Source organism: Amblyomma mixtum, chromosome 1 (assembly GCF_055824585.1).
Source record: "Amblyomma mixtum isolate Tamu chromosome 1, ASM5582458v1, whole genome shotgun sequence".
NCBI lineage: Eukaryota > Metazoa > Arthropoda > Arachnida > Ixodida > Ixodidae > Amblyomma > Amblyomma mixtum.
In genome coordinates, this window is record NC_143012.1 from 297587954 (window position 1) to 297608268 (window position 20315).

Below are 20315 nucleotides of genomic sequence, written 5' to 3' on the forward strand. Positions count from 1 at the left end.
AAATTGGAATGAGGCGTACGTGACCGGTGTTGGAAGCAGCGCGGACATTATAGAAGCCGTCCAAGGCGAGCAGTGGAAGGGCCCGAACAATGACCGGTCAGGACAGGCCGTTCCACGGGGCCTACCCGTTTCGGAGGGAGGGAGGCTGCTTAGGAGCGAACTAACTCAATAATCCGCATCAACAGCTGCACTTCTCGAGTAGTGGGCCGCTCCTTTTCCACTCTCCTCGCTGTGAATGAGAAGGAGAAGCCGCCGAATCTGTTCGCGGGGAGAAGACGGTAACGCACTACGATAATTGAACGTGGGCGGCGTGGGGAAACCCGACCTCTTGCCACCTCATCCGGGTTCTCCATGAATCTTCCGCTCGGCTTCGCCACGCCGAGAATGTACTTCATGCGAGCGAGCGCCTACTCCCACGCCTTCGCGCGCGTTATCCCGTTACGGCCTCTTGACTCGGAACGTGGGACACGTGTCCGGAATGATGCCGCACAGGTGCTCAGCTGTGCTCTCCTTCACTGATCCCATGCATCGTCCAGGATGGCACGCACTTTTCTCGGCGCTGATGTGCCAGCTCCTGATATCAGCTGATCAGGATTGGTAGAGGAGCAAAGTGGCAAAAGCTTATCCCGTGTCAGAACACAGTGCGATTGGCTGTGCCTCTGTTTTCATTGAGCTGGTGCAGCGAAATCCCAAACCGCTTCCATGTATTATATTAAGCAAGTGAATTAGGTCTCTCATTAGGAAACTCCGGTCCTCTACTTTCCGCACACTGCACGCACGCTTTAAGTAAGGCACAGGGCTTATAGTGGCTTCGCAAAAACGAAACATATACGCCGTTTGGCGGCGCCGGATGATTTGATTAGCGATTCCGGCCAAAGCGCGTGTGCTGCTGTCTCAGTTTTTTTTTTTTTTTCCGGCTCCGGAGTACGCGTCAGAAGAAAGCGCACTTTTTCCACCTTCCGTCCACGCATCGACGCCTCGCCCTGGGCTTCGCGTCTCGACACAGTTACACAATAACAACGACGCGATCGCGTGCCCCGTTGCGGCCAGCAGCTCCCCCACTGGTTGAGGGCCGGGACCTCCTCGGAGATCGGCGCCGTGGGTGACCGCGCACATCACGTCCGCAGCGGGGAACCGCCATTAGCACCGCTGGTGCCGCCCGTGCGAAATCTGACGGGAGCGTGTTGGGTGTACACGAGTGCAAGGCAACCGCCCAGTTGATTCATGTACGGGGCGAGCTTTTATATCGCGCGCATTCCTCCATATCGCGTCCAGCGTATGCGGTGCGTTGCTCTTATTTGGGGCAGGCGTTGGCTACGCGCATGCGTGGCCTTCGCAAACGGACCAGCTTCATTGACGGAAAGACGGAAGTAGTCGTCCATGCCGATGCATGTGACGCATAGACATGACTTTTGGGGGCTGTGACGTGAGCCGGTTTGTTATTCTCGAAGCTAAAAATAAAATATTTCCTTGTTATTTCCCATTTTTCTGCCCGGTATGCGTTCTTCGATGTGAGTTGCGCTCTCGGAAACATGGAACGGAAGAGAAACCAGCTCTGGTCAGTGCATCAGGTAGGCATGACTGCTGCATATGCAGCAGCCGTCAGGTTAGAGGCAGGCGATTTGAAGCACTGCAGCGACGTTAGACAGGTATACGTATCGTGCAGCGCTCGAGGAAAGCTACCTGCCAGAGATCTCCCACGCATACCATATGCGTGTGTCCCGGAGAAAGCGTAGTTTTCTCTCCAACTAGGTCTGCTAACAAGCACGGCGCATACAGATTGGCCGTATAGAAGGCGCGCAGGCTTCAGAGTCAAGACAGAAGCTGTAAGCGCAAACCTCTATACTGGCAGCAGCAATAAGAAAGAACGTCAGAGAGGAAACATGCACACTGGCGGGCACTGTTTCTCGGCTCTGCTGTAGGTATACGCGGCTGTGCGTTCTTCTTAACCGGTGTGTATTTCGGTCGGTGTTCACTGCAGGACGGCTGTCTGGACGCCCGAAGAAGAAACAGTGTATACCGTCTGCGTGCACGCGCGCTTGCTCCCTCGCATTTAAAGCGTCGTCCAGCTCGTGCCGCTTGTAATACGCATATTTCGATACAAGAGACGCGGCCAGTCCCGCTACATCGATGGCGGCGATGGTGGTGGTCGGTTGGCCGCATTCGCAGCGAGCGTCGGTGTCTCATTCCGAAATCATGCGGTGGTTCTTCCCGAGACTATAGGTCACGCCAGCACGGACGGGCCTACATCGCCGAGATGGGAGCGCCGTCATGACTCTCCCGAGGAGGCGCGCGGGTCGGAGAGGGGGAACGTAGCGAGCCAGCAAAGCATGAAAAATGCATGGCTTCTTCGTCGTCGTCTTGTAACTTGCTCCCGCGCTGCTGCTACTGCTGCTGCTGCTGCCGTGGCGGCAACTGGGTCTGCCTCCTTCGCCCTGCAACGTTAGCATCGCGGCCTGGCTCCGCGAACCCACGTGGCGACGGCGGCGACGACAGGATCGCATTTCATGAGCACGCCGCCGCTCGCTTCCTCGATAAAGAATCGACCACCCCGTGTACACTCCTCCTCCTCCGCTACCACCATCCTTAACCTCCTCGCCCTCGTCTGGAGACCGTCGCCCCGCCGTCTCGTGCTGCTGAGCCGAGGTGGAGACCCATATTTTCATGTTGAGCTATCGTGTACGGTGGTCCCCCTGGGATGGGAGGGCGAAAAGGAAAATGGTCGGCCTCTTTCATAGCCGTGGACACCGCTACCACCACCATCACCAAGACGGAACGAGTAGAGAAATAAGAGAGTGAACGAGCAGCGTTGGAGATTGGGGGGGGATAGGTTGCGGTGCCACAGGCGATGAAATGGGAGGAGGAGGACGAGGAGGAGGGGAGGACGCTAATGATTTTCCAGGAGGCCCGGCCCACCCCTTCGGGCACTACCGCCAAATCTGTTTCTAGGAGGCCTAATGTTTCAGCACCCCCGCCCTGTTTGAAGGAAGCGGAGCTATACCAGCCGCTGGGCCTCATGCAGCGCCTGGCGGCGGTGCTCGCTTGCTTTCCTCGCTTAATGCGCGGGACTGTCCTCATCGCGAACAAGGGGAATCTGTGTTTCATTGATGGGGTATACATATTGGTGCGAGCCAGTGCGGTGCGCGCTTTGTGAATGGCGTTACGGCTTGCGCATACAAATGTCGGGCACGAGAGCGGCACGCGTGCGCTCGTTCTGTTATGTACACGTTCGTTCTCTTTCGAGATCTGTGTCGAGTTGGGTGTTATCGGCCCGTGGAACCACCCTCCCCGCTACCCCAGACAGACCCAGCAAATTTCCTGTCTACAGAGAGCGAAAGCAAATCACCCGAACTCGGCATTCCCCGCTAATGTAAGTCCTGCTAATGAGTCCTTAACTGATCTACAAGCGAGCGACATGGCTGAAGGCGGTTCCTACCAGCTCTCAACGCTCACCCCGAGTTATTCGTCATTGTACGCGGTTTGTTTCTTTTATTTTCTCTCTTGCTCGCGTATTAAAGGCGGTGAGAGCGCGCACTTTTGCCTCCGCCTTCAGTCATCGCGTATATATCATGAGCTCGTGAGCGCTTTTCACCGCGTCCGATCTGGTCGCGTCCTTATTTTAGTGCCGCCTATAATCGCTCCTGCGTCTTTAACCCTTGGGACAATGTCTATTTTGGCTTCGCGCAAGCGCGCGCACTTGAATACTAACGTTTCATTTCGGGGCATTGATTTTTTTTATTCGTGTATATATATTTATATGTGCACGCACAACGGGCGGGTATCCATGTCTTGCGGGAGCACGTATATCCACTCAGCCTGCAGCATAGTCGTCCCAGCATAATAGCGAAACGCGATACGGCTCTAATTTGAGCGTTCCGTGCGGCATGTAAGCCGCCGAGCTTACGGCGCGTATTTTTAATCTCTCTCCGAGACATTGAGCGAGGGTATGCAGGAAACACCGGCAGAGGGTGCGCGGATCTCAGCGCGCTAGTGAGCGCGTGCGTGTGTCCTGGGCGCTCGCGACGGCGCGGCTGTAGCGCGGCCAACAATAGCTCGCAAATAGGTGGAGATTGATGGGGCGACGCACGCTTCTGAATGAATTTACCGGGCAGGGTCCCTGTTTACCCACTGGTCGAGGAACGGCCCGGCGGGCCGACGGTGGGCGGTTCGCGATGATTTACGATTAGCCACGATTCCACCGACCGCCGGCCGAGAGCGCGAGCGCGTGAGGGAAGACACGCGCTGGGCAGGCCAACCACTCGGCAACTTCTCACATAGCGATGCGTAAGGGAGTGGGGGCGAGTCCGCTGCTGTCGTCCTCTTCTTAGTAGCTTTCCCGTTCTCTCAGCCTCCCACTTTTTCTTATCGTTCAGGGCGCCCCGTTAGTGCTTCTTGTTTTTGTTCTCCATTTATCACCGGCAAACCACGTGTCTGGCGGTGGCTAATTCGCAACAGAGAATTCGTTCGGATCATTGAGGCTCGCGGATTTATTGAATCGGCATTCGCGTGGAAGCGGGCATTCTATTTTGGTAGTGTGTGCGGCGGTGTCGGCGGCGCAAGACCGTTCGATCCGGCCAGGCGGTACGCGCGTTTGAACGGTGTCTTGTTTCCTACACGCTTTCTTGTAACGATCATCCACTATACGTGCCCGCATTATATATACTACGTGCTCCAAAGGAGGGATGGCAAGGGTGGTAGCACTTTGCAGGCCTTGCAGCATGCAAGGCTTGCTGTTCTTTTCACGGTTGAACGACCAGTCGAGCAGGAGGGGGAGCTGGCTAAGCAGCGAGAGCGATTATCCCCCCCAGAAGCAGGGCTCTCGCCGCATCTTTTTCTTTCCCCGATGTTCTTTTTATTTTCTTCGTCCGTTTCAGGTCGGCGGCGCGAAGCTCCTGAGAGAGCTGTGCGGCGGTGGTCGAGGCGTGGCGCGTGCGTGAGCTGATCTAGCGCGGCAGTTCAATTGCGCGACAGTTTCGTTTGCATGGACAGCCGTGAGCCCGATCGGGACCGTCGGGTTATGCTCGCGTGTCTATGCCGCAGGGGCCACGACGTGGCTTGCTGTGACGAATGAAGAAACGCACACCCATCGCTCCCAGCCACAGAAGAATCAGTGGGTAGTTCTCAGTGAGCTAATCGTTGGACTGGGCTAGTTTGTGTCACATCTTGAAGGCTGTCTCTTCTTCCATCTTTTGTTCTCTTTCCGCCTGTGTTGTTCGCACTGTGATGTTGAAGATGGTCCCAGATTCTGAAACTGATGTGTGGTTCTGATGATTACGTACTTGAACTCGAGCAAAAAATAATTGCGGGAAGCTTTCATGCACCATCGGGCACAAAAGTAACTGAGCCCCGCTCCAGTTCCGAACCGTGCCGCACTGCATGCGGGCACCACCTGACGATGCCTTCGTTCAGATCTTTCGTGCTTTCGTGCAGCATCTTACAGCACGCCTCTTTAAATACTGCGCCCATAGTGGGGCTTGACGTTTCAATGGATAGACTAGTTCATAGTTGGAAATACTACGACGTCATCCTGGTAATAAAGCGTTTCGCTATAGATGTACAATCTTACGGCTACCATTGTTCTCTGGTACACGCTTGCAGAGTGCACACTGCGCACATACTCCTGTAACCCGGCGTAAACGGTAACAGCATATGGTAACGGTATTGCTAAAATATTCTGGCGGACTGGAAGACGACGAACTGTGCAGTGGCTCGGTCGTGAGGTGCTGGGTACCTTCACCATCCCGGTCCCAGAGCTTCAGATCAATGCTGCCCACCGATGTCTTCTGTGGAGTGCTCGTGGTTTCGCACCTCCCGGCATTGTCCCAGCCTGCCAGGTATGGCCCGACGCCGCCGCTCTCCTCCGCCCCGCCCCAAGCTCCGACCTGAAGACACGACGACTTGGCTACGACCACATTGATCCAAAACCGCCGCCAATGATGTGAGACCCCACTGATCGACGAGACATGAGAACACAGATGACTCGACAACCTACGCCGCCACTAATCCCAGACCGCCGCCACTGACCAGAGACGCCACTAACCAACCACCCACCCATGAGAACACAGCACCCTAGCCCTGCCGTTGGGTGCGTCCATGGGCGTCGGTGTTGGCTTCCGGTTACTGGTGGCTCTTCAGTCTTCGTGGACCTGGCTTCATCCGCTCATCATCTGCTGATCTCTTTCTTCGTGACCGCGAGCCCTTCATTTTCTCTTTCATCCATCGCCATGTGCTGTGTTCCATCGCCCGTGCAATTCTTCTAGTTCGCAAAGGGGAGAATCGTTCGGTGGCCCCGAGTCGTGTAGCGGACTAGAAGACGACGAACTGTGCAGGGGCCAGGCCGTCACCGCCATTAAAGTCATGTCATAACAATCCTTCATGTTACGTCTTCATCTGCTTGCCGTCACGTCACAATATTGTAATTACACGCGAACTAACTTACTTCATACTCTCGACTCCTTTCGCCTATCGATTTCTGTCTCCTGCGCGAGGTGGTTAAGGGTATACTCTACACAACTCTATCCACGTTCTGATCTAAGTAAAAATAGATTCTAAGGCTTTTTCTGGCTATGTTGACGTCTGCCCGGCAGCAAAAGACGCATTTCTCGCTGAGAAAATTGAATTCAAAAACTTTCCCGCCACTGAATTCAAATTGTGACGTCAACACCAAAAAAGACCCTTTGACGACAGTTTGGAACTAAATGGCGATGTAGCGTAGCCTCTGGGATTCGCACTTGAAGTTTACTTGCGAAATCGACCGATGATGGCAACACCTGTATCTTGTTCTTTGATCTTTTATAGCTTGTGTAAGTTGCGTTTCGGTGAGAGTGGCCGCTTTGCGATTAGAACGCAGTGTTGTACCGTTACACACTCTAAACACAAAAACGCCTATATGGGAATAAAAATTAAGTAAGCTGCGCGCACTCCTTTTTATAAAAGGGTAGTGCACTAGAGGAGAGCTTACTCTATTTTTACTCCTTTCTGATTAGAGTGCAAGCAAAATGCAGTTTGTCCTCAGTGTACCTTTAAGTGAAGGCAGACTACTGCAGCATATGAGCTGGGTTTCTGCCCTAATAAGTCGCCAGACGATTATGCCGGAGGTTGTGCATTCATGAACGCTCGTTAAGCATTATGCGGCATGCGTACCAATGAAGAGGAGGAAATGGAAATGGGCGGGGCGCTTAATGAAGCAAGCAGATAACCAGCGCTGTTAGGACAGCATGTTTGTCCGAAGGGAAGGAAAAACATAACGGGGACTGCAGACAATCATGTGGAGAGGGGAGATTAGGAAATTCGCTGGAAAAAAAAAGAGCTATAAATGGCTACCGTTGGGCGAGGCCTCCGTCCTGCAGCGCATGTAACCTGGTTGTTGATGATGGTTATACTAAAGTTTCTTCGTTAAGTGCCCGCAATGTTCTTGAAGCGCTTTTTCTGAGCGCAGACAAAGAAACGAATAGGTTATGCTTTCAAGACAACGCAAACGTATACAAGGGTCAGGTGTTGTAAGTGATTTGCACTTTACTGCAAAGCTTGGCTGGTGGGTGATAATTTTAGATACGCACGAATTAGAAGCACTGTTCCAAACTCTTCCGCCCTCTTGGAAAAGGAGCACGCACTAACAAGTTAGATTTCGTCCGCAGCACGTAACCTCAGCCTTTGGTTTAGTTTATGGAGGTTTAACGTCCCAAAGCGACACACGCTAGGAGGGGCGCTGCCGAAATTCCGGCCACCTAGGTACTTTAACGTGCACTGGCATTGCACAGTACGCGGGCCTCTAGCATTTCGCCTCTGTCGAAATGCGACCGGCACGGCCGGGACCGAACCCGCGTCTTTCGGGTCAGCATGCAGGTAGCACCATAACCACTGAACCACCGGGACGCCTATCTCAGCCTTCAGTGCCGTTTCTCTGAGCAAAACGTTTCGGACTTACGGCCACTTCTTGGTAGAGCTCACTAAAAAGTGTTTTCGTAGAGGAGGCTGAACGCAGCCAGCCACCATGAGTACAGTAAACTTGTCGGAAAAAGCTGCACTGTCTTCCTCTCTATTTGCTTCTCGTGGTCTCAGCAGCGTTCGCCGCGGCCTTTGAGAACTGTGACCTCTGGCAAAAGCGGAGTCATCATCGGTGCTGAGTCACGCTTCTGAAGCACTGCGTCAGCCCAGTCGAAGGGTGAAGCGACGCTGACAGCGCTCGCCCACCTGTCTCAGCTCCGTCGACAGAAGATCGAAAGGGAGAGACGTATGATGGCGTGATTATGACTTTGCGCAAGCTAGGCCTAGCCAACCACCTACCTTCACGAACCAATCAACCAAGCAATTTTGGCCATCTGAAATAATACTCTGTGATGCGGCTTCTAATTATACAAATGTATTTGGCCCTTTAATGTCCCGAAGTTGCGCATGCGCTGAGAGAGACCGAAGTGGCGGGCTCCGAATTATTTTCGACCATCTGAGGTTCTTTAACGAGCCGCAGCACACGGGTTCTTACGCATTTCACCGCCATCGAAATTCAGTTGTCGCGGCAGTGTTCGATCCCCGTTACCTTGGGCTTAGAAGATGAAAGCCACAGCCACCGCAGGCGGGATTCTCATAAATGTATATGCGACCGCTCTTAATGTAGTTTTTTTTTTCTCTGTAGTTTCTGGCTTACACGTACTGGTTGGCATCCGTCATGGTACTCTATCTTAGCCCAAAAAATATGCTGCTTTAAATTTAAATGAACAGTACTTAGCTTTATTATAACCCTTTACCTCTCAACCGCTGCGGTGTCTCAGTGGTTATGGCGCTTGCCTGATGGCCTGAAAGGCGTCGGTGCGATCCCTGCCACGGCGGTCCAATTTCGATGGAGGCGAAATTCTAGAGCCCCGAGTACTGTGCGATGTCAGTGCACGTTAAAGAACCCCAGGTGATCGAAATTTCCGGAGCCCTTCACTACGGCTTCACTCATAGCCTGAGTCGCTTCAGGACGTTAAACCCCAATAAACCGTAAACCTTTCCCTCTCCTTCTTTTTGGAGTGTACTTAGTGCCTCCTTGGGTTCTCTTGAACCGCATAATAGAATTTTTTGCCATATTGAAGGAAAAAAAGCAACAATGGAATTTCAATGAGAACTTTCTTACCGCAGTTCTGATTTCACTTGCTGCGTAAGGTTGATGATCCTCCAGTATGCTGGAGACGGGATTAAATTAACCGCTGAATACATTAGGTGGCACAAGAAAAAAAAAGACAAGGCGATGACACCGTGAGAGAGAAAGTGTGCCATAAAGAGATCAGCGCCTCAGGCAAGCGACCAGGCGAAGATACGATCTCGTCAAGAGGAAAAGAAAAGGCTGCTGACGAGAATGCACTGACGAAGCATCGGTCGATCAACGATGGAGACCACCGCACCAGGCCGAGGAAAGAAGGCCCGATCACGTCTCCCTTACTAATCCCGCGCCTCGTCACCTGCTTGGCCAGCCTTCGGCGCCGACGGCGGACGCGAGGCAGCGAAGCCGTACTGCGGGGGCAGCTCAGGCACCCGCGTTTTAGTTCGCCCAGCCTCCGCCGCCGTCGGACAAGGCGCCACCGACGCTCGTCGCACGCGCCGTCGGCCGCCCGCCGGCACATGCCGCCGCTCTTTGCTGCCTCTCCGGCACACACGCGCACACCGAACGCGCACCGCGCCGGCACCACAGGGATCGTGCAGTGTGCGTGCGTGAGTGGCGGTGAGCGGAGTACACCTCCTTTGAGAGGCGCGCGCTCGGAGACTTCTGGCCGCCTCATCCCGCGTGAGTCGCGCACGAGTTGCTCCCGCTGCTCTCTCTCCCGACAATCGACGAGTTGCACGCCGCCGCCGGAAATGTTCGAGCAGCGCCGGCGCCTCGCTCGCTCCACGTGAGCTGGGCACGTCTCGCGTGACGCTCGGACGCGGTTGTAGGATGCCGATGCCTGGACCGACAGCGGCAGCGCCGTCGCAGAGACCGGAGGAGCGACGCCGGCGTGGACGGTTGGTGCCCGGGTGGCACGCCTAAGCGCGCGAGTGGCCGAACAGCAACTTTGCTTTTTTTTTTGACCCTGCTTTCCCACGCGTCGAGTGAGTGCAGAGTGAAGCGGTGTTTGGAAACAGGTGGTGACACACGACGGAGGCGACCATGGTGCGACGACGACTGGAGTGGCTCGTCTGGTGGTGCGCGCTGGTGACTGTCTGCATCGGATATGTCCACGGACACTTGCTGGTCGACAGGAGCGCCAAGCAGCGGGTGCAGGCGCTGCTAGCGCACCAGAATCCCATCAGTGCGCTGCGGACGTCGGCACCGGTGTCTCCGGTGAGGCTCTTCGATACGCTGCTCGTCTCGAAACGCAGCCCTGTCTGAGTACTTGATAGTATTTGGACGATAGCGCGGTGCCAACTTAGCGCGGCGATAACGTGGCAGTGACATTAGGAGGTGCGCGGAATCGCGTAGGACCCGTAGTTTTTGCGCATTTCGAGCGCTGTGCGTGCAAGCGCAGTATATTTTTTCCAGCGAAACCGTGTTTTCGAGGTTTTATGATGAGCTCTCATTGGTATACCTTCTACTGGTGTTGGGTCTGGCCTGGGAAAATTTTTATTCGATTTGAGCATGGTCTGCGGAGAGCAGTGGCCGCGTGACCTTTAAGAGATAGCGATCTTGATTTTCCTGGAACTGTTATGCGTATTGCGCGGTTTACTCGATAAAAGCAGTTCCCGCGGCTATTTTGCGTATATGAGGGAGAAAAACCCTGACACGCCCTACGTTTCCTGCTACCACTGGAATCTGCAGCAAGGTGTCTTAGCGTATTTATGCTAATCGAAGAAAAAAGAAGAACTACATGGTTCTGACTTACGAATTCACGTTACACGCGGTTGACAAGCCGAATTTTAAAACTTCCTCGTTTTCTTTTCTTGTTTTTTCCCCAAAACCAAATGTCCCTTGGTCGGCATCACGTCACCGCGTTCGAACAACCCCCGGCAATCAGACAGGCGCACATTGCAAATTCCTTTGTGCGCCTGTTGTCGCACGACCTCCGGTCATGACAGCTTTAGATCATTTTTGATAGGCGCGGGGCGTATCCCACGTTCCGGTTCGGCTGTCAGCAATTGTATTGTTTTCATCGCGGCAAATATTTGACAACGCCACCGGTTAACAGCGCAGTGCAACTGCAGTTATAAATGGGCTGGGTGGAGGCAGAATTCATCGTAATCGACCATGACCCTTCCCCCCCCCCCCCCTTCCCTTCCTATTTTCTTGTAGAAAGGCGGTGGCATGTAGCGGCCCTCATCACAAATTAAGCCGGAATGGCAAAACAAGCAGGTGCTCGCTCTTATGTGCATACAGCTTTCTGTCTTTTTTTTTTACGCGGGCCCGTTCGCTTTTTTTTTTCCTTCGCTCTTTTTTCCCTCTACCTGTTTGCGGCGGAGAAACTTTCTCGCGTGCTGCATTTATTAGCGACGAATGGGCTTTCCGTTCACGTAACTCTGCTACGATCACCTGCAGTTCGCACGTTACGCGGACGCATTGAGGGAACATATCGTTAGGCCCTCAGGCCTGCAAGTCGTAAAATTTCCGGTTCGAGATTATCGACTTATCTCTAACTGGAGGCAAAAACCAGCCGATGTTTCTTTTTTTTATTATTGTTTTTCAGTCGTTTTTAGGGTAATCGGAGCACGAAAGGGTTGGGCCGAGAATGAGTAGCGGCGCCCGAGTCGGCAGCCGATGAGCAGCCGTGTCGACACTGTTTCTCCCACGATTCTCGGCTCAGATTGGAGCGCGTCGACGACGTTCGCTCCTCTTTCATCGCGAACGCCGCGCGATGGCGAGATTTCCCACCGCGTTGCGTTTCAGCGGCGCATCCTTGGTGCGCGCGAGAGAGGGAGAAGAGCCCGCCGGCAACAACTCCTTCAAAGCGTTGCCGCCGCCCGGAGCTTGCGTGTCGCGCGAGTTTAGGCGCGAAATCGGATGATGCGTCGGCGGCGTGAAAGCGGCGGGGTTTCTGCTGCAGCCATGCGCGTCGGCGACAAGATTGCACGCGCGCAGAAAAACATCGAACCGTCTGTGTTGTTTGTGCGGTACTCGTTGTTTTTGCGTGTGTGTGTGTGTAAACGACACTCGTGCTCGCTCCTTTCGTTGCAGGAGCACGGTAGTGATGAGTAGATCCGTGTCGGTACATCTGTATACTGATGTGTGCCCCTACTTCTTCCGCTGCTTGAAGACTACTCTCCGCAATTCTTTACCATATACCTTTTCGGCTTATGAATATGTTTCGATTGGTTGCTTCTGATGCGACACGGGAAACTGTATAGCGAACACGACAGGTCGGGTTGAATATGAAAGTCACTGCGGAACCACACCTTGCCATGATGATGAAAGAAAATGGCGCCGACATTGCTAGGTATTTAGACGAGTTTAAGCGATGCATAAAGTGTTGCTATTAGGGTCTACCATGCCTGAGAAACTTGTATTAAGTACGAAGTTGAGCTTACCTTACGCGACACGCGTGTTTTGTCTAAGAAGTGGTACTCATTCTACCATCAGGAAAATTTGGGATGTCGCTGGCTCTTTACTGCGTCATCTCCGAGCCAGTTAATACTGGTGTTTGCAAGATGAAAAACAACTTACGCCGAGAACATTTTTTCATGTTTGAAATGTCAGGTTAATGAGCAAAATCAGCTGATAAAGAGCCATTTTGGGGGGTAGTTCGTGAGGATCCGCTCCTGTAGCGTGTAGACGGCGTCCTGCTTTAGCGCAAGTTTATTTTTCGAGCTTTCTTTTGACGTATAACTAATTTTTCACCGTAATGCTGTCATGTATCAACTCTAGAATAGCTGCGAAGTATTATATGCGCTGTAGCATGTTAGGGTCTTTATGATATATGCATTCTGTCTTCAGTGCTGAACATATTCTGTTAATTAGGAATGCGTAAGCGGCTTACAATGGCAGGAAATTGTACGTACTTTTAACCAGGAAAGCTAGTGACTCGCCGGTGTATGTCTCCTACGATCCTCACCACTTGGTCACGCTGATAACACAGAACAATGCAAGTAGATAAAAGAGCATTCATTACCCAACAAAACGCCTTTCATCGCGCACATTTCTTCTTATTGCTGTTTTGTTTTGCATGAACTTTTCATTCCGTTTCAAATTATTTTGTACTGTTGTTTCTTAAGAAAAAGAGGGAGCTAAGGATGGCAATATTTTTTTTTTATGAAAACCTTACGAGGAAGGCTTTTGAAACAGAAGGCGATGTCTTTGCAGAAAAATGCACCCTCTAAGACTGCCTGTTCGCCAGAGAAACGGACTTTATGAGCAGCTCATTCCATGCAGTTATTGTTACACTCGGCCTTTCTGGTGACATTTCAATGGCGTTTAAGTCTAATGTATTTTAGGGGATTCCCAAGGCTGCGTAAATTTCTAATAAGGGAGCAGTTACGCACTGGCATCCACACAAGCGCAGTCATACTGCTACGAAGGAAAACTGTACAGCTTCCTAGAGGTTTCGGAGTTAAAGAAAAATTCGTCCTCATCGGGGGGGGGGGGGGTGTTCAAACCCGGAAATATCTCCTCTCCGGGCAGTTGCTCTACCAACCAACCACGAAGGCTAGCAGATGGTGAGGCCAGGTTGGTCTCGAATCAGGAACTATGCAAGTCCGATGTGTTTCAGGGGAATCCCCCCAAGGCGAAGTACGTTTGTACTAAGAGAGCAGTTACTCATTAACTTTCCTTTGTAGCCGCACGAAGGCGCTTGGATCGATGCGAGTAATTGCTCCCTTATTCATATATCAGTTGTCACATATTCTAAGCAAGTTGACTTATCAGTAGGGGTGTGCGAATATCAAATTTTTCGAATACGAATCGAATACGAATACTTAGCTCCGAATATCGAATCGAATATCGAATAATCGAAGACAGACGCATTTAATCACTACAAAACATTTATTTGGGCACCCAAGAACATCACAGTTCAACTATCGATGATTAAATCAACACAAAAGGTGTGTGTGGCTGCACAAAAAGTATCAAAGTCTCGAACATTATTCTTAGAAGAATGGGAATATCAGAGAAGATGGCTAGTACACAGCATTGATTAATTAAGGCTAACTTGCCATTAGCACAAAAGCGCGTTGCTGGGATGACGTAAAAGGTTGTCGTGAAGGAAAACCAGCTGCACCACATGGTCAGACAGAAGTAGTTCTTTTCTAACTGAAACGACTCCTCTAGTCACAGAAAATGCCCTCTCACTTGGCACTGACCTGGCACGTATTGCGAGGTACTTCGTGCACAGCTCTGACCACACCAGCTTCGCAGGTATAGCCACAAAAAAGCTCACCAGCGCAGTCAGCTACGGCATGGCCCTTGGAGGAAGAATTTTCCTTCCGTGTAGGCGCCGCCATGTTGTTATATATCTGTCGATAGGGCTTGCGGACCGAAATGAACGCCGGTGCTCACAATGAATATTCGGCTAGATACGAATATTCGCGTCGGGTCGAATATTCAACCAACACGAATACTTGGATTTCGAATCGAATTCGAATACTAAAAATATAATATTCGAAATATATTCGAAACTTTCGAATATTCGCACACCCCTACTTATCAGTGTGCGTCTCTTTTCCCTCGTGTAGAAAAAAAAGGACGCTATATATATATATATATATATATATATATATATATATATATATATATAGCACAATAAGGTAAACGTACTTGGTGGCTAGTTCAAAATAAGATGCGAAATTGAGAAACGCTTCGTTTATTGGGAGTCGACGTTTCGGACAGAGCCTGTCCTTTTTCAAGACTATATATATATATGGCTTTTAACTGTCAGAGGATCGGCTGTGTGGCGCGGGCAGCTCCGAGTGCGTACATCTACCGACCCGAAAGAAGGTCTGAAACAAAGAAACCTAGGAATATGGTTAAGCACTTCGGCGGTTATTTGGTGTTCTGATGCGGAGCACATGAATTCAGTTGTTTGAACCCAGTGCTGCTGCGAGCGCATATAGGATGGGGAGGAACCGATATCCCACTACCGAGGCCCGCTACCGCGCCTAACAGCCGATATCTTCGCATTGGCGTGCACTTGGGGTTATGTTAAAAACAACAACAAAAAAAACTGCGAAATTGACGGTGATGTTGACTTGGGGCCGCTTTTACAAGGAAGAACCGCAGCATACCTTGCATGCACACAGCCGTGAATCCAAGCTTATGACAAATTGTCGTACCAATTTCGACTTTTGTCTCATTGCAAGTATTGAACAAAGCGCTCGTTGAATCCCTGAGCCGAACTTCTCAGCATATCACAGATATCCAGAGAGGTTGTCTCGTCAACGCACACCACAACCGTCGTGCTAGTTGTTGCGAAGTCTGGAAGTTCTGCGCTAGGCAGCTGGTGCACTTCTGAGGTGTGCAAGTATCACAGAAGGGGGGGAGGGAACGCGCCGTGAACAGCGACCTAGTCGAGGGGCTAATGTGCAGGGGCTAATGTCTCGTAGAACCCCTTCCTCTTCCGCCTGCTTGCTATGTCTGTTCCTCTGAACAAATGCGTTTTGAGAGTGAACACTGTATGCTCATTACCTTGGTTTAATAAAAACAATGCTGTACCGCTTGCCCATTAACCGCTGGTAGCACTGTGTCCATTAACTAAAACTGTCTAGTTCCTTGCTTGCCTAACGTGGCTCTCGATCTCACCAAAAGTGCAGATGTAGTTAATGAATTTTCTTCGCAGGGCAGAAAATGTGGTGGAAGGCCACAGCAAGGAGTCTAACCTGTAGCTATTCCCCATTGGTCCTCTCCTAACTCACACTTTCAGAGTCCGCACAGAAGGATGCAATGTTCTTACAGGAACGCCAAATTAAGTTGTTAGAGGGCGTCGTCGTTTTGCAGATAATGAATGAATGAATGAATGAATGAATGAATGAATGAATGAATGAATGAATGAATGAATGAATGAATGAATGAATGAATGAATGAATGAATGGTTATTTTTTTCCAGTGAAATACAAGAAATAACCCGCGGAGAAAGTGAAAGCAGGTCCTGAAATAAAAATGCTTTACGAGCGTGGTATTTTCACTGCCTCGCAAACACTTGTGCAAAGATTTGCTGGAGTGCACCGAGGCATCTCCACGAAGACAAAAACTTGCCTGTACAGTGCGCGCCTTGCATTCCGACGGAGACGTATTTCGCTGCTTGATGTCCTCCTGTGCCCGCGATGACCTAGTGTCTAGGCCATCCGGCAGGACGCGCTTCAATGGGCGCAAAGCGTTACGAAGTCGCTTCCCTCAGTCTTCTCCGTTGCCCTGACTTTAGAAACGAGGGAAATTTACACCACGCAGTCAGATAGTCGTGACAGCGAATTCAACTAGACGGCGCAAAACTTCGACAAGAACAATATTCAAGCGGAAGCGCTGCTGCAGACCTAGTAATAGCGGGATTATCATTGCTTGACGACGGGATTTCGTCACAGCGAGCGTTCGCCGCATGCAGTGCTGAACTCAAAGTTTCCGGTTTCTCTGGACGTCTACTCTAAGCACCGCAGGAGGTGCAGATCCTATTTTCCCGTCGAGAGGTGTGAGGGTGTTTGTAGCAGGAACTAAGAAGTCGGCCTTATTAGCATCAGTGGGGCTCGGTTCTTGCGGTGCATTCCGGAGTCACTCTTCCAAGCACTCGCTCGTTGCTTCCGTTCCGTCACCCTTTGCTCCCCGTCGCACGGCACTCTAGTTCACTGTGTCTCGTCCAGGGGGAGCGGGAGCTATATTTTCGTCTGTCAGCGGCGCGGCCGCGACGCCGGCGGCGCCGACGGACCCGCCTCGAAGCGCGCCTTGACGTCTTGCCAAGGCGAGAGCGCTCGCGTAACATCGAGCGATTGCGCGAGATGCACGCGGCTATTTCAAGAGGGACGCGCTCGCGGCGCCGCGGCGACTTCCTAAGAGGCCTTCCTTTTGTTGCTCTTTATTCCTTTCGAGGGCCGCTTTTCTTCCTGCGCGTATTATATTCTTCAAAAGCATCCTCGACGACTCGAAGACGCCGCGGTCGCTTTTCTGCATGATTGCGTGCTCCGGCTCCGAGCGCGTGCATATACATACACGCGCACGCGTTCTCCTCGCGCTCGCTTAGGTCTGCCGCCGCCGCTGCCCGTGACACGCGATGCGTGCTACGCAAGATGGCGTCGCTCCTCTCTCCGTACCGGCGCATCGCTCACCTGGAAAGTGGGTAGCAATCGTTTCTGTAGTCCGTGTGGCCGCCCTCGTGTTATGTTTTTTCTTCTTAAAGCCTCGTGGCCCTGCAGGTGAACTGCGAGAGATTGTGCTACATTTTGCGCGAAAACGCGAACCGTCGTTACGCAGGTGGGTCGAAAACTGAACTCCCTCTGTGCGCAGACAAGCGTGCATGAGCTTGCACGTTTACCCTGGCACGCACGTACGTAAGCGCCTGCACAAAGAAAGCGCAGCATTGGAGACAGCTGTCCAAAAAAAACAAAAATTATTCAGATAAAAGTAATCGTGGCGCTTCTACGCAGCAGGAAAAGATACAAACTCATTTGGAGAGCTGTCACACGCCGACCTACTTTCCGTTTGCGCGCTCAATTTGCCTTGACGTGACGAAGCGAGCGTCGTTTGCCCAACGGGAGCCGGCGCGGAGATGGAAATATGCGACCCCACGTTTCGATTCCGACCGTTCCTCATCCTTCTCTCCCCCACGACCCATCCCCTCACCACCCTGGTTCCTTCGCTCCCAGCGTTGCGTGGTCAGACCGCAGCTCACGAGAGAGACGCTGGATAAACAAGACGCAAGAGCTGTGTTGTATGTAGGGGCACCGGCGTGCAGAGCGTCGACATCACGGCGCGCAACCTTGAAACGATGACGAAGCAAATGAAAAAGAAAAATAGAGAACGGAGAGAGGAATATACCGGAGCCTCAACAAAAGCTGCTCAGGACCGCAGCAGCTGTCAAAACGTTGAGCCGCTCTCGGGCTTCCCTTCTCCATTTGCCCTCCCTCTCTATCTCGTCTTGCATGCGTGCCTCGTGCACTCCGCTGTTGTGGTGGTCTCGCCGTCACCGTAACGGACCACTGCCCGCTTTCATTTCGACCTCCTGGCCTCCTCGAGGAGAGCTCTTCCACGAGCCCTGTTTTGCTGCTCGAAATGCTAATTCGCCCGGCTGTATATACGCAGAGGCCTTTCTCGAGGAATGGCTGATCCCTTTGCCCGCGAGCTTTCCCAAGCCCCCGCTTACTTATACGGCGGACAAAAGAAGGAATATAGACGGACGAGCTTTCTCTTCGCGTCTTTAGGGTAGCTTCCTCGGAAATTGGGGGCGAGGAGGGGGTCAGGATGAAAGGAAGGAAGGAATCGGGCCTCGGGTTCCGCCGAAATGCTGCTGTCCCTGAGGTCAGCTCATACCACGCACCAGCGCGTCTGCCGGGGCGAGCGAGCCAGCGCAGCTCTCCTCGTCGTATGGGATGACGCGGTATTTGTTTTGGCTCTCCGGAAGTCTCCCGGAATTTGTTATGTAACTCTGACTGCCCCCTTACGCTCGCACATGTGCACACATACAGCCGGGCATCCACGCGCGCGCCCTGTTTGCTTCTCTGGCCCTGGCCTCGCTTTCTTCCATACGGTGTCCGCCTAGCCCCTGCCTAGGCCTCGGATGCCTGCGGAGGCCACGTCAGTGTCTTCAACGCGAGGCTGGCGCGTATCGCGTTTGTTTGTATGTAGTAGGTGTACGTCCCGCGCCACCTCCGAGGCCCGCCAGCCCTCGCTGCCGGTCTTCTTCTCCGTCGCTACTTCTCTACAGGACGTGCTTCTCTATATAAACACAGTGCGCCTGTGCGCGCGCCCCCACCGAAGCGGCTGCGTATACGTGAAATAGAAAGTCTCGGTCGGAGCGAGCAGTTGTAATTTATTTTGCTGCTTATCTCTGTTGGTAGACACGTAATTCCATGCAGATTGCGGTCGTTACGTGAGTGGCCTCTGAATGTGGGTGAGGCGGCTTTCCAAGGTGCACGTGTATAGTATATGCGGGGAGATTGTGGCGCGAGTTGGCGAGGTGAAGCATGGCTCCTGTATCTCTGGCATGTGAATTCCTTCGTCTTGGCAACCTGGAGATTGCGCCGCGTGTTCAGCGCACTGCTCGGCCTCACAGCGCCGATAACTGGTTGGCGGCCTTATGCTTGGGTTCTCTTGCTCCTAAGCTTGTTTCTCGTTAACTTTTGAAAGCGGGAAAGCGAACCTGATCGAATTTTTTTCGTGCCAAAGCAACAGTGTCGGCTGAGAGGCACAGCGTAGTTGATGGCTCTGGATTAGTATCGACCACATGGCGTTCTCTAACGAGCACTGAAATCTAAGCGCACGTTTGTTTTTTGCATTTCTTATCTATCGAAGTTTAACTTCGGCAACTGGAACCGAAGCCATGGCATAGCGAACAGCAAGTGAATGCCATAGCTACGTTGACGGTCAAACTGTGACGTGATAGTGCGCTGAAATTATGGACCTGATTATTTCGCTTCGAGAACTGAACAGACGCTTACAGCAACAAGGGTGTGTAGTGTCCGACATTAGAATGCTGTGTAAACCCCTCCGCCTTCAACTTTTCCATTACTGTTTTACCTAATGTCGACTTTTCTTAAATGCAGCGACGTGCGGGAGCAGGCACAATCGAATCCAATAGGAAACTGTGTTTTTGTTTCTACAACAAAAGCTGTTAAGCGCCGGTTCCTGGGTTTCGCTTTGTCGTCGTCGTAGTAGTATAGTATTAGTAGTTGTACTCCTCGTCGGTGACGGTGGGGAAAACCATGCTGGCAGTTCCTTTTGCAAAGATAGCATCACCAGGACGCCAGGGTCTGAGGTCGACAAGTGGGAACAAGAACGCAACGAATGAAAAGAAAAGTACATGAGCATGTCACCTCGGTGCGAAGCGATTATAGTATTTCAGCGATTGATTAAGGAAGAACACAGACGGTAGCAGTGGCGTCCTAGTAGTAGTAGCCGCCGCGGTGGCTCAGTGGTTATGGCGCTCGGCTGCTGAACCGAATGACACGGGTTCGATCCCGGCCGCGGCAGCCGAATTTCTATGGAGGCGAAATTCTAGAGGCCTGTGTACTGTGCGATATCGGTGCACGTTAAAGAACCCCAGGTGGTCGAAATTTCCGGAGCCCTACAGTACGGCGTCACTCACACCCTGAGTCGCTTTGGGACGTTAAACCCCCGTAAACCATTAAACAAAACCGGTATTAGTGGTGGTGGTAGTAGTGGTAGCTGTAGTAGTAGGGGTAGCAGTAGTGGTAGTAGTGTCGACATGGGCACCATCCTTAGGGGGTTTACCGTAGAAGCA

General features: G+C 52.1%; 1 protein-coding gene across 1 annotated transcript in view; it reads left to right on the plus strand.

Moving 5' to 3' along the window:
• The first annotated feature begins 9588 nt into the window (after positions 1-9588).
• LOC149372177 (uncharacterized) overlaps positions 9589-20315 on the plus strand; it is a 128528-nt gene continuing 117801 nt past the window's right edge. The window contains exon 1 of the mRNA XM_089566576.1: positions 9589-10297. Within this exon, the coding sequence (XP_089422702.1) occupies positions 10124-10297 (174 nt within the window). The 5' untranslated portion in view covers positions 9589-10123. The remainder of the gene's footprint in view (positions 10298-20315) is intronic.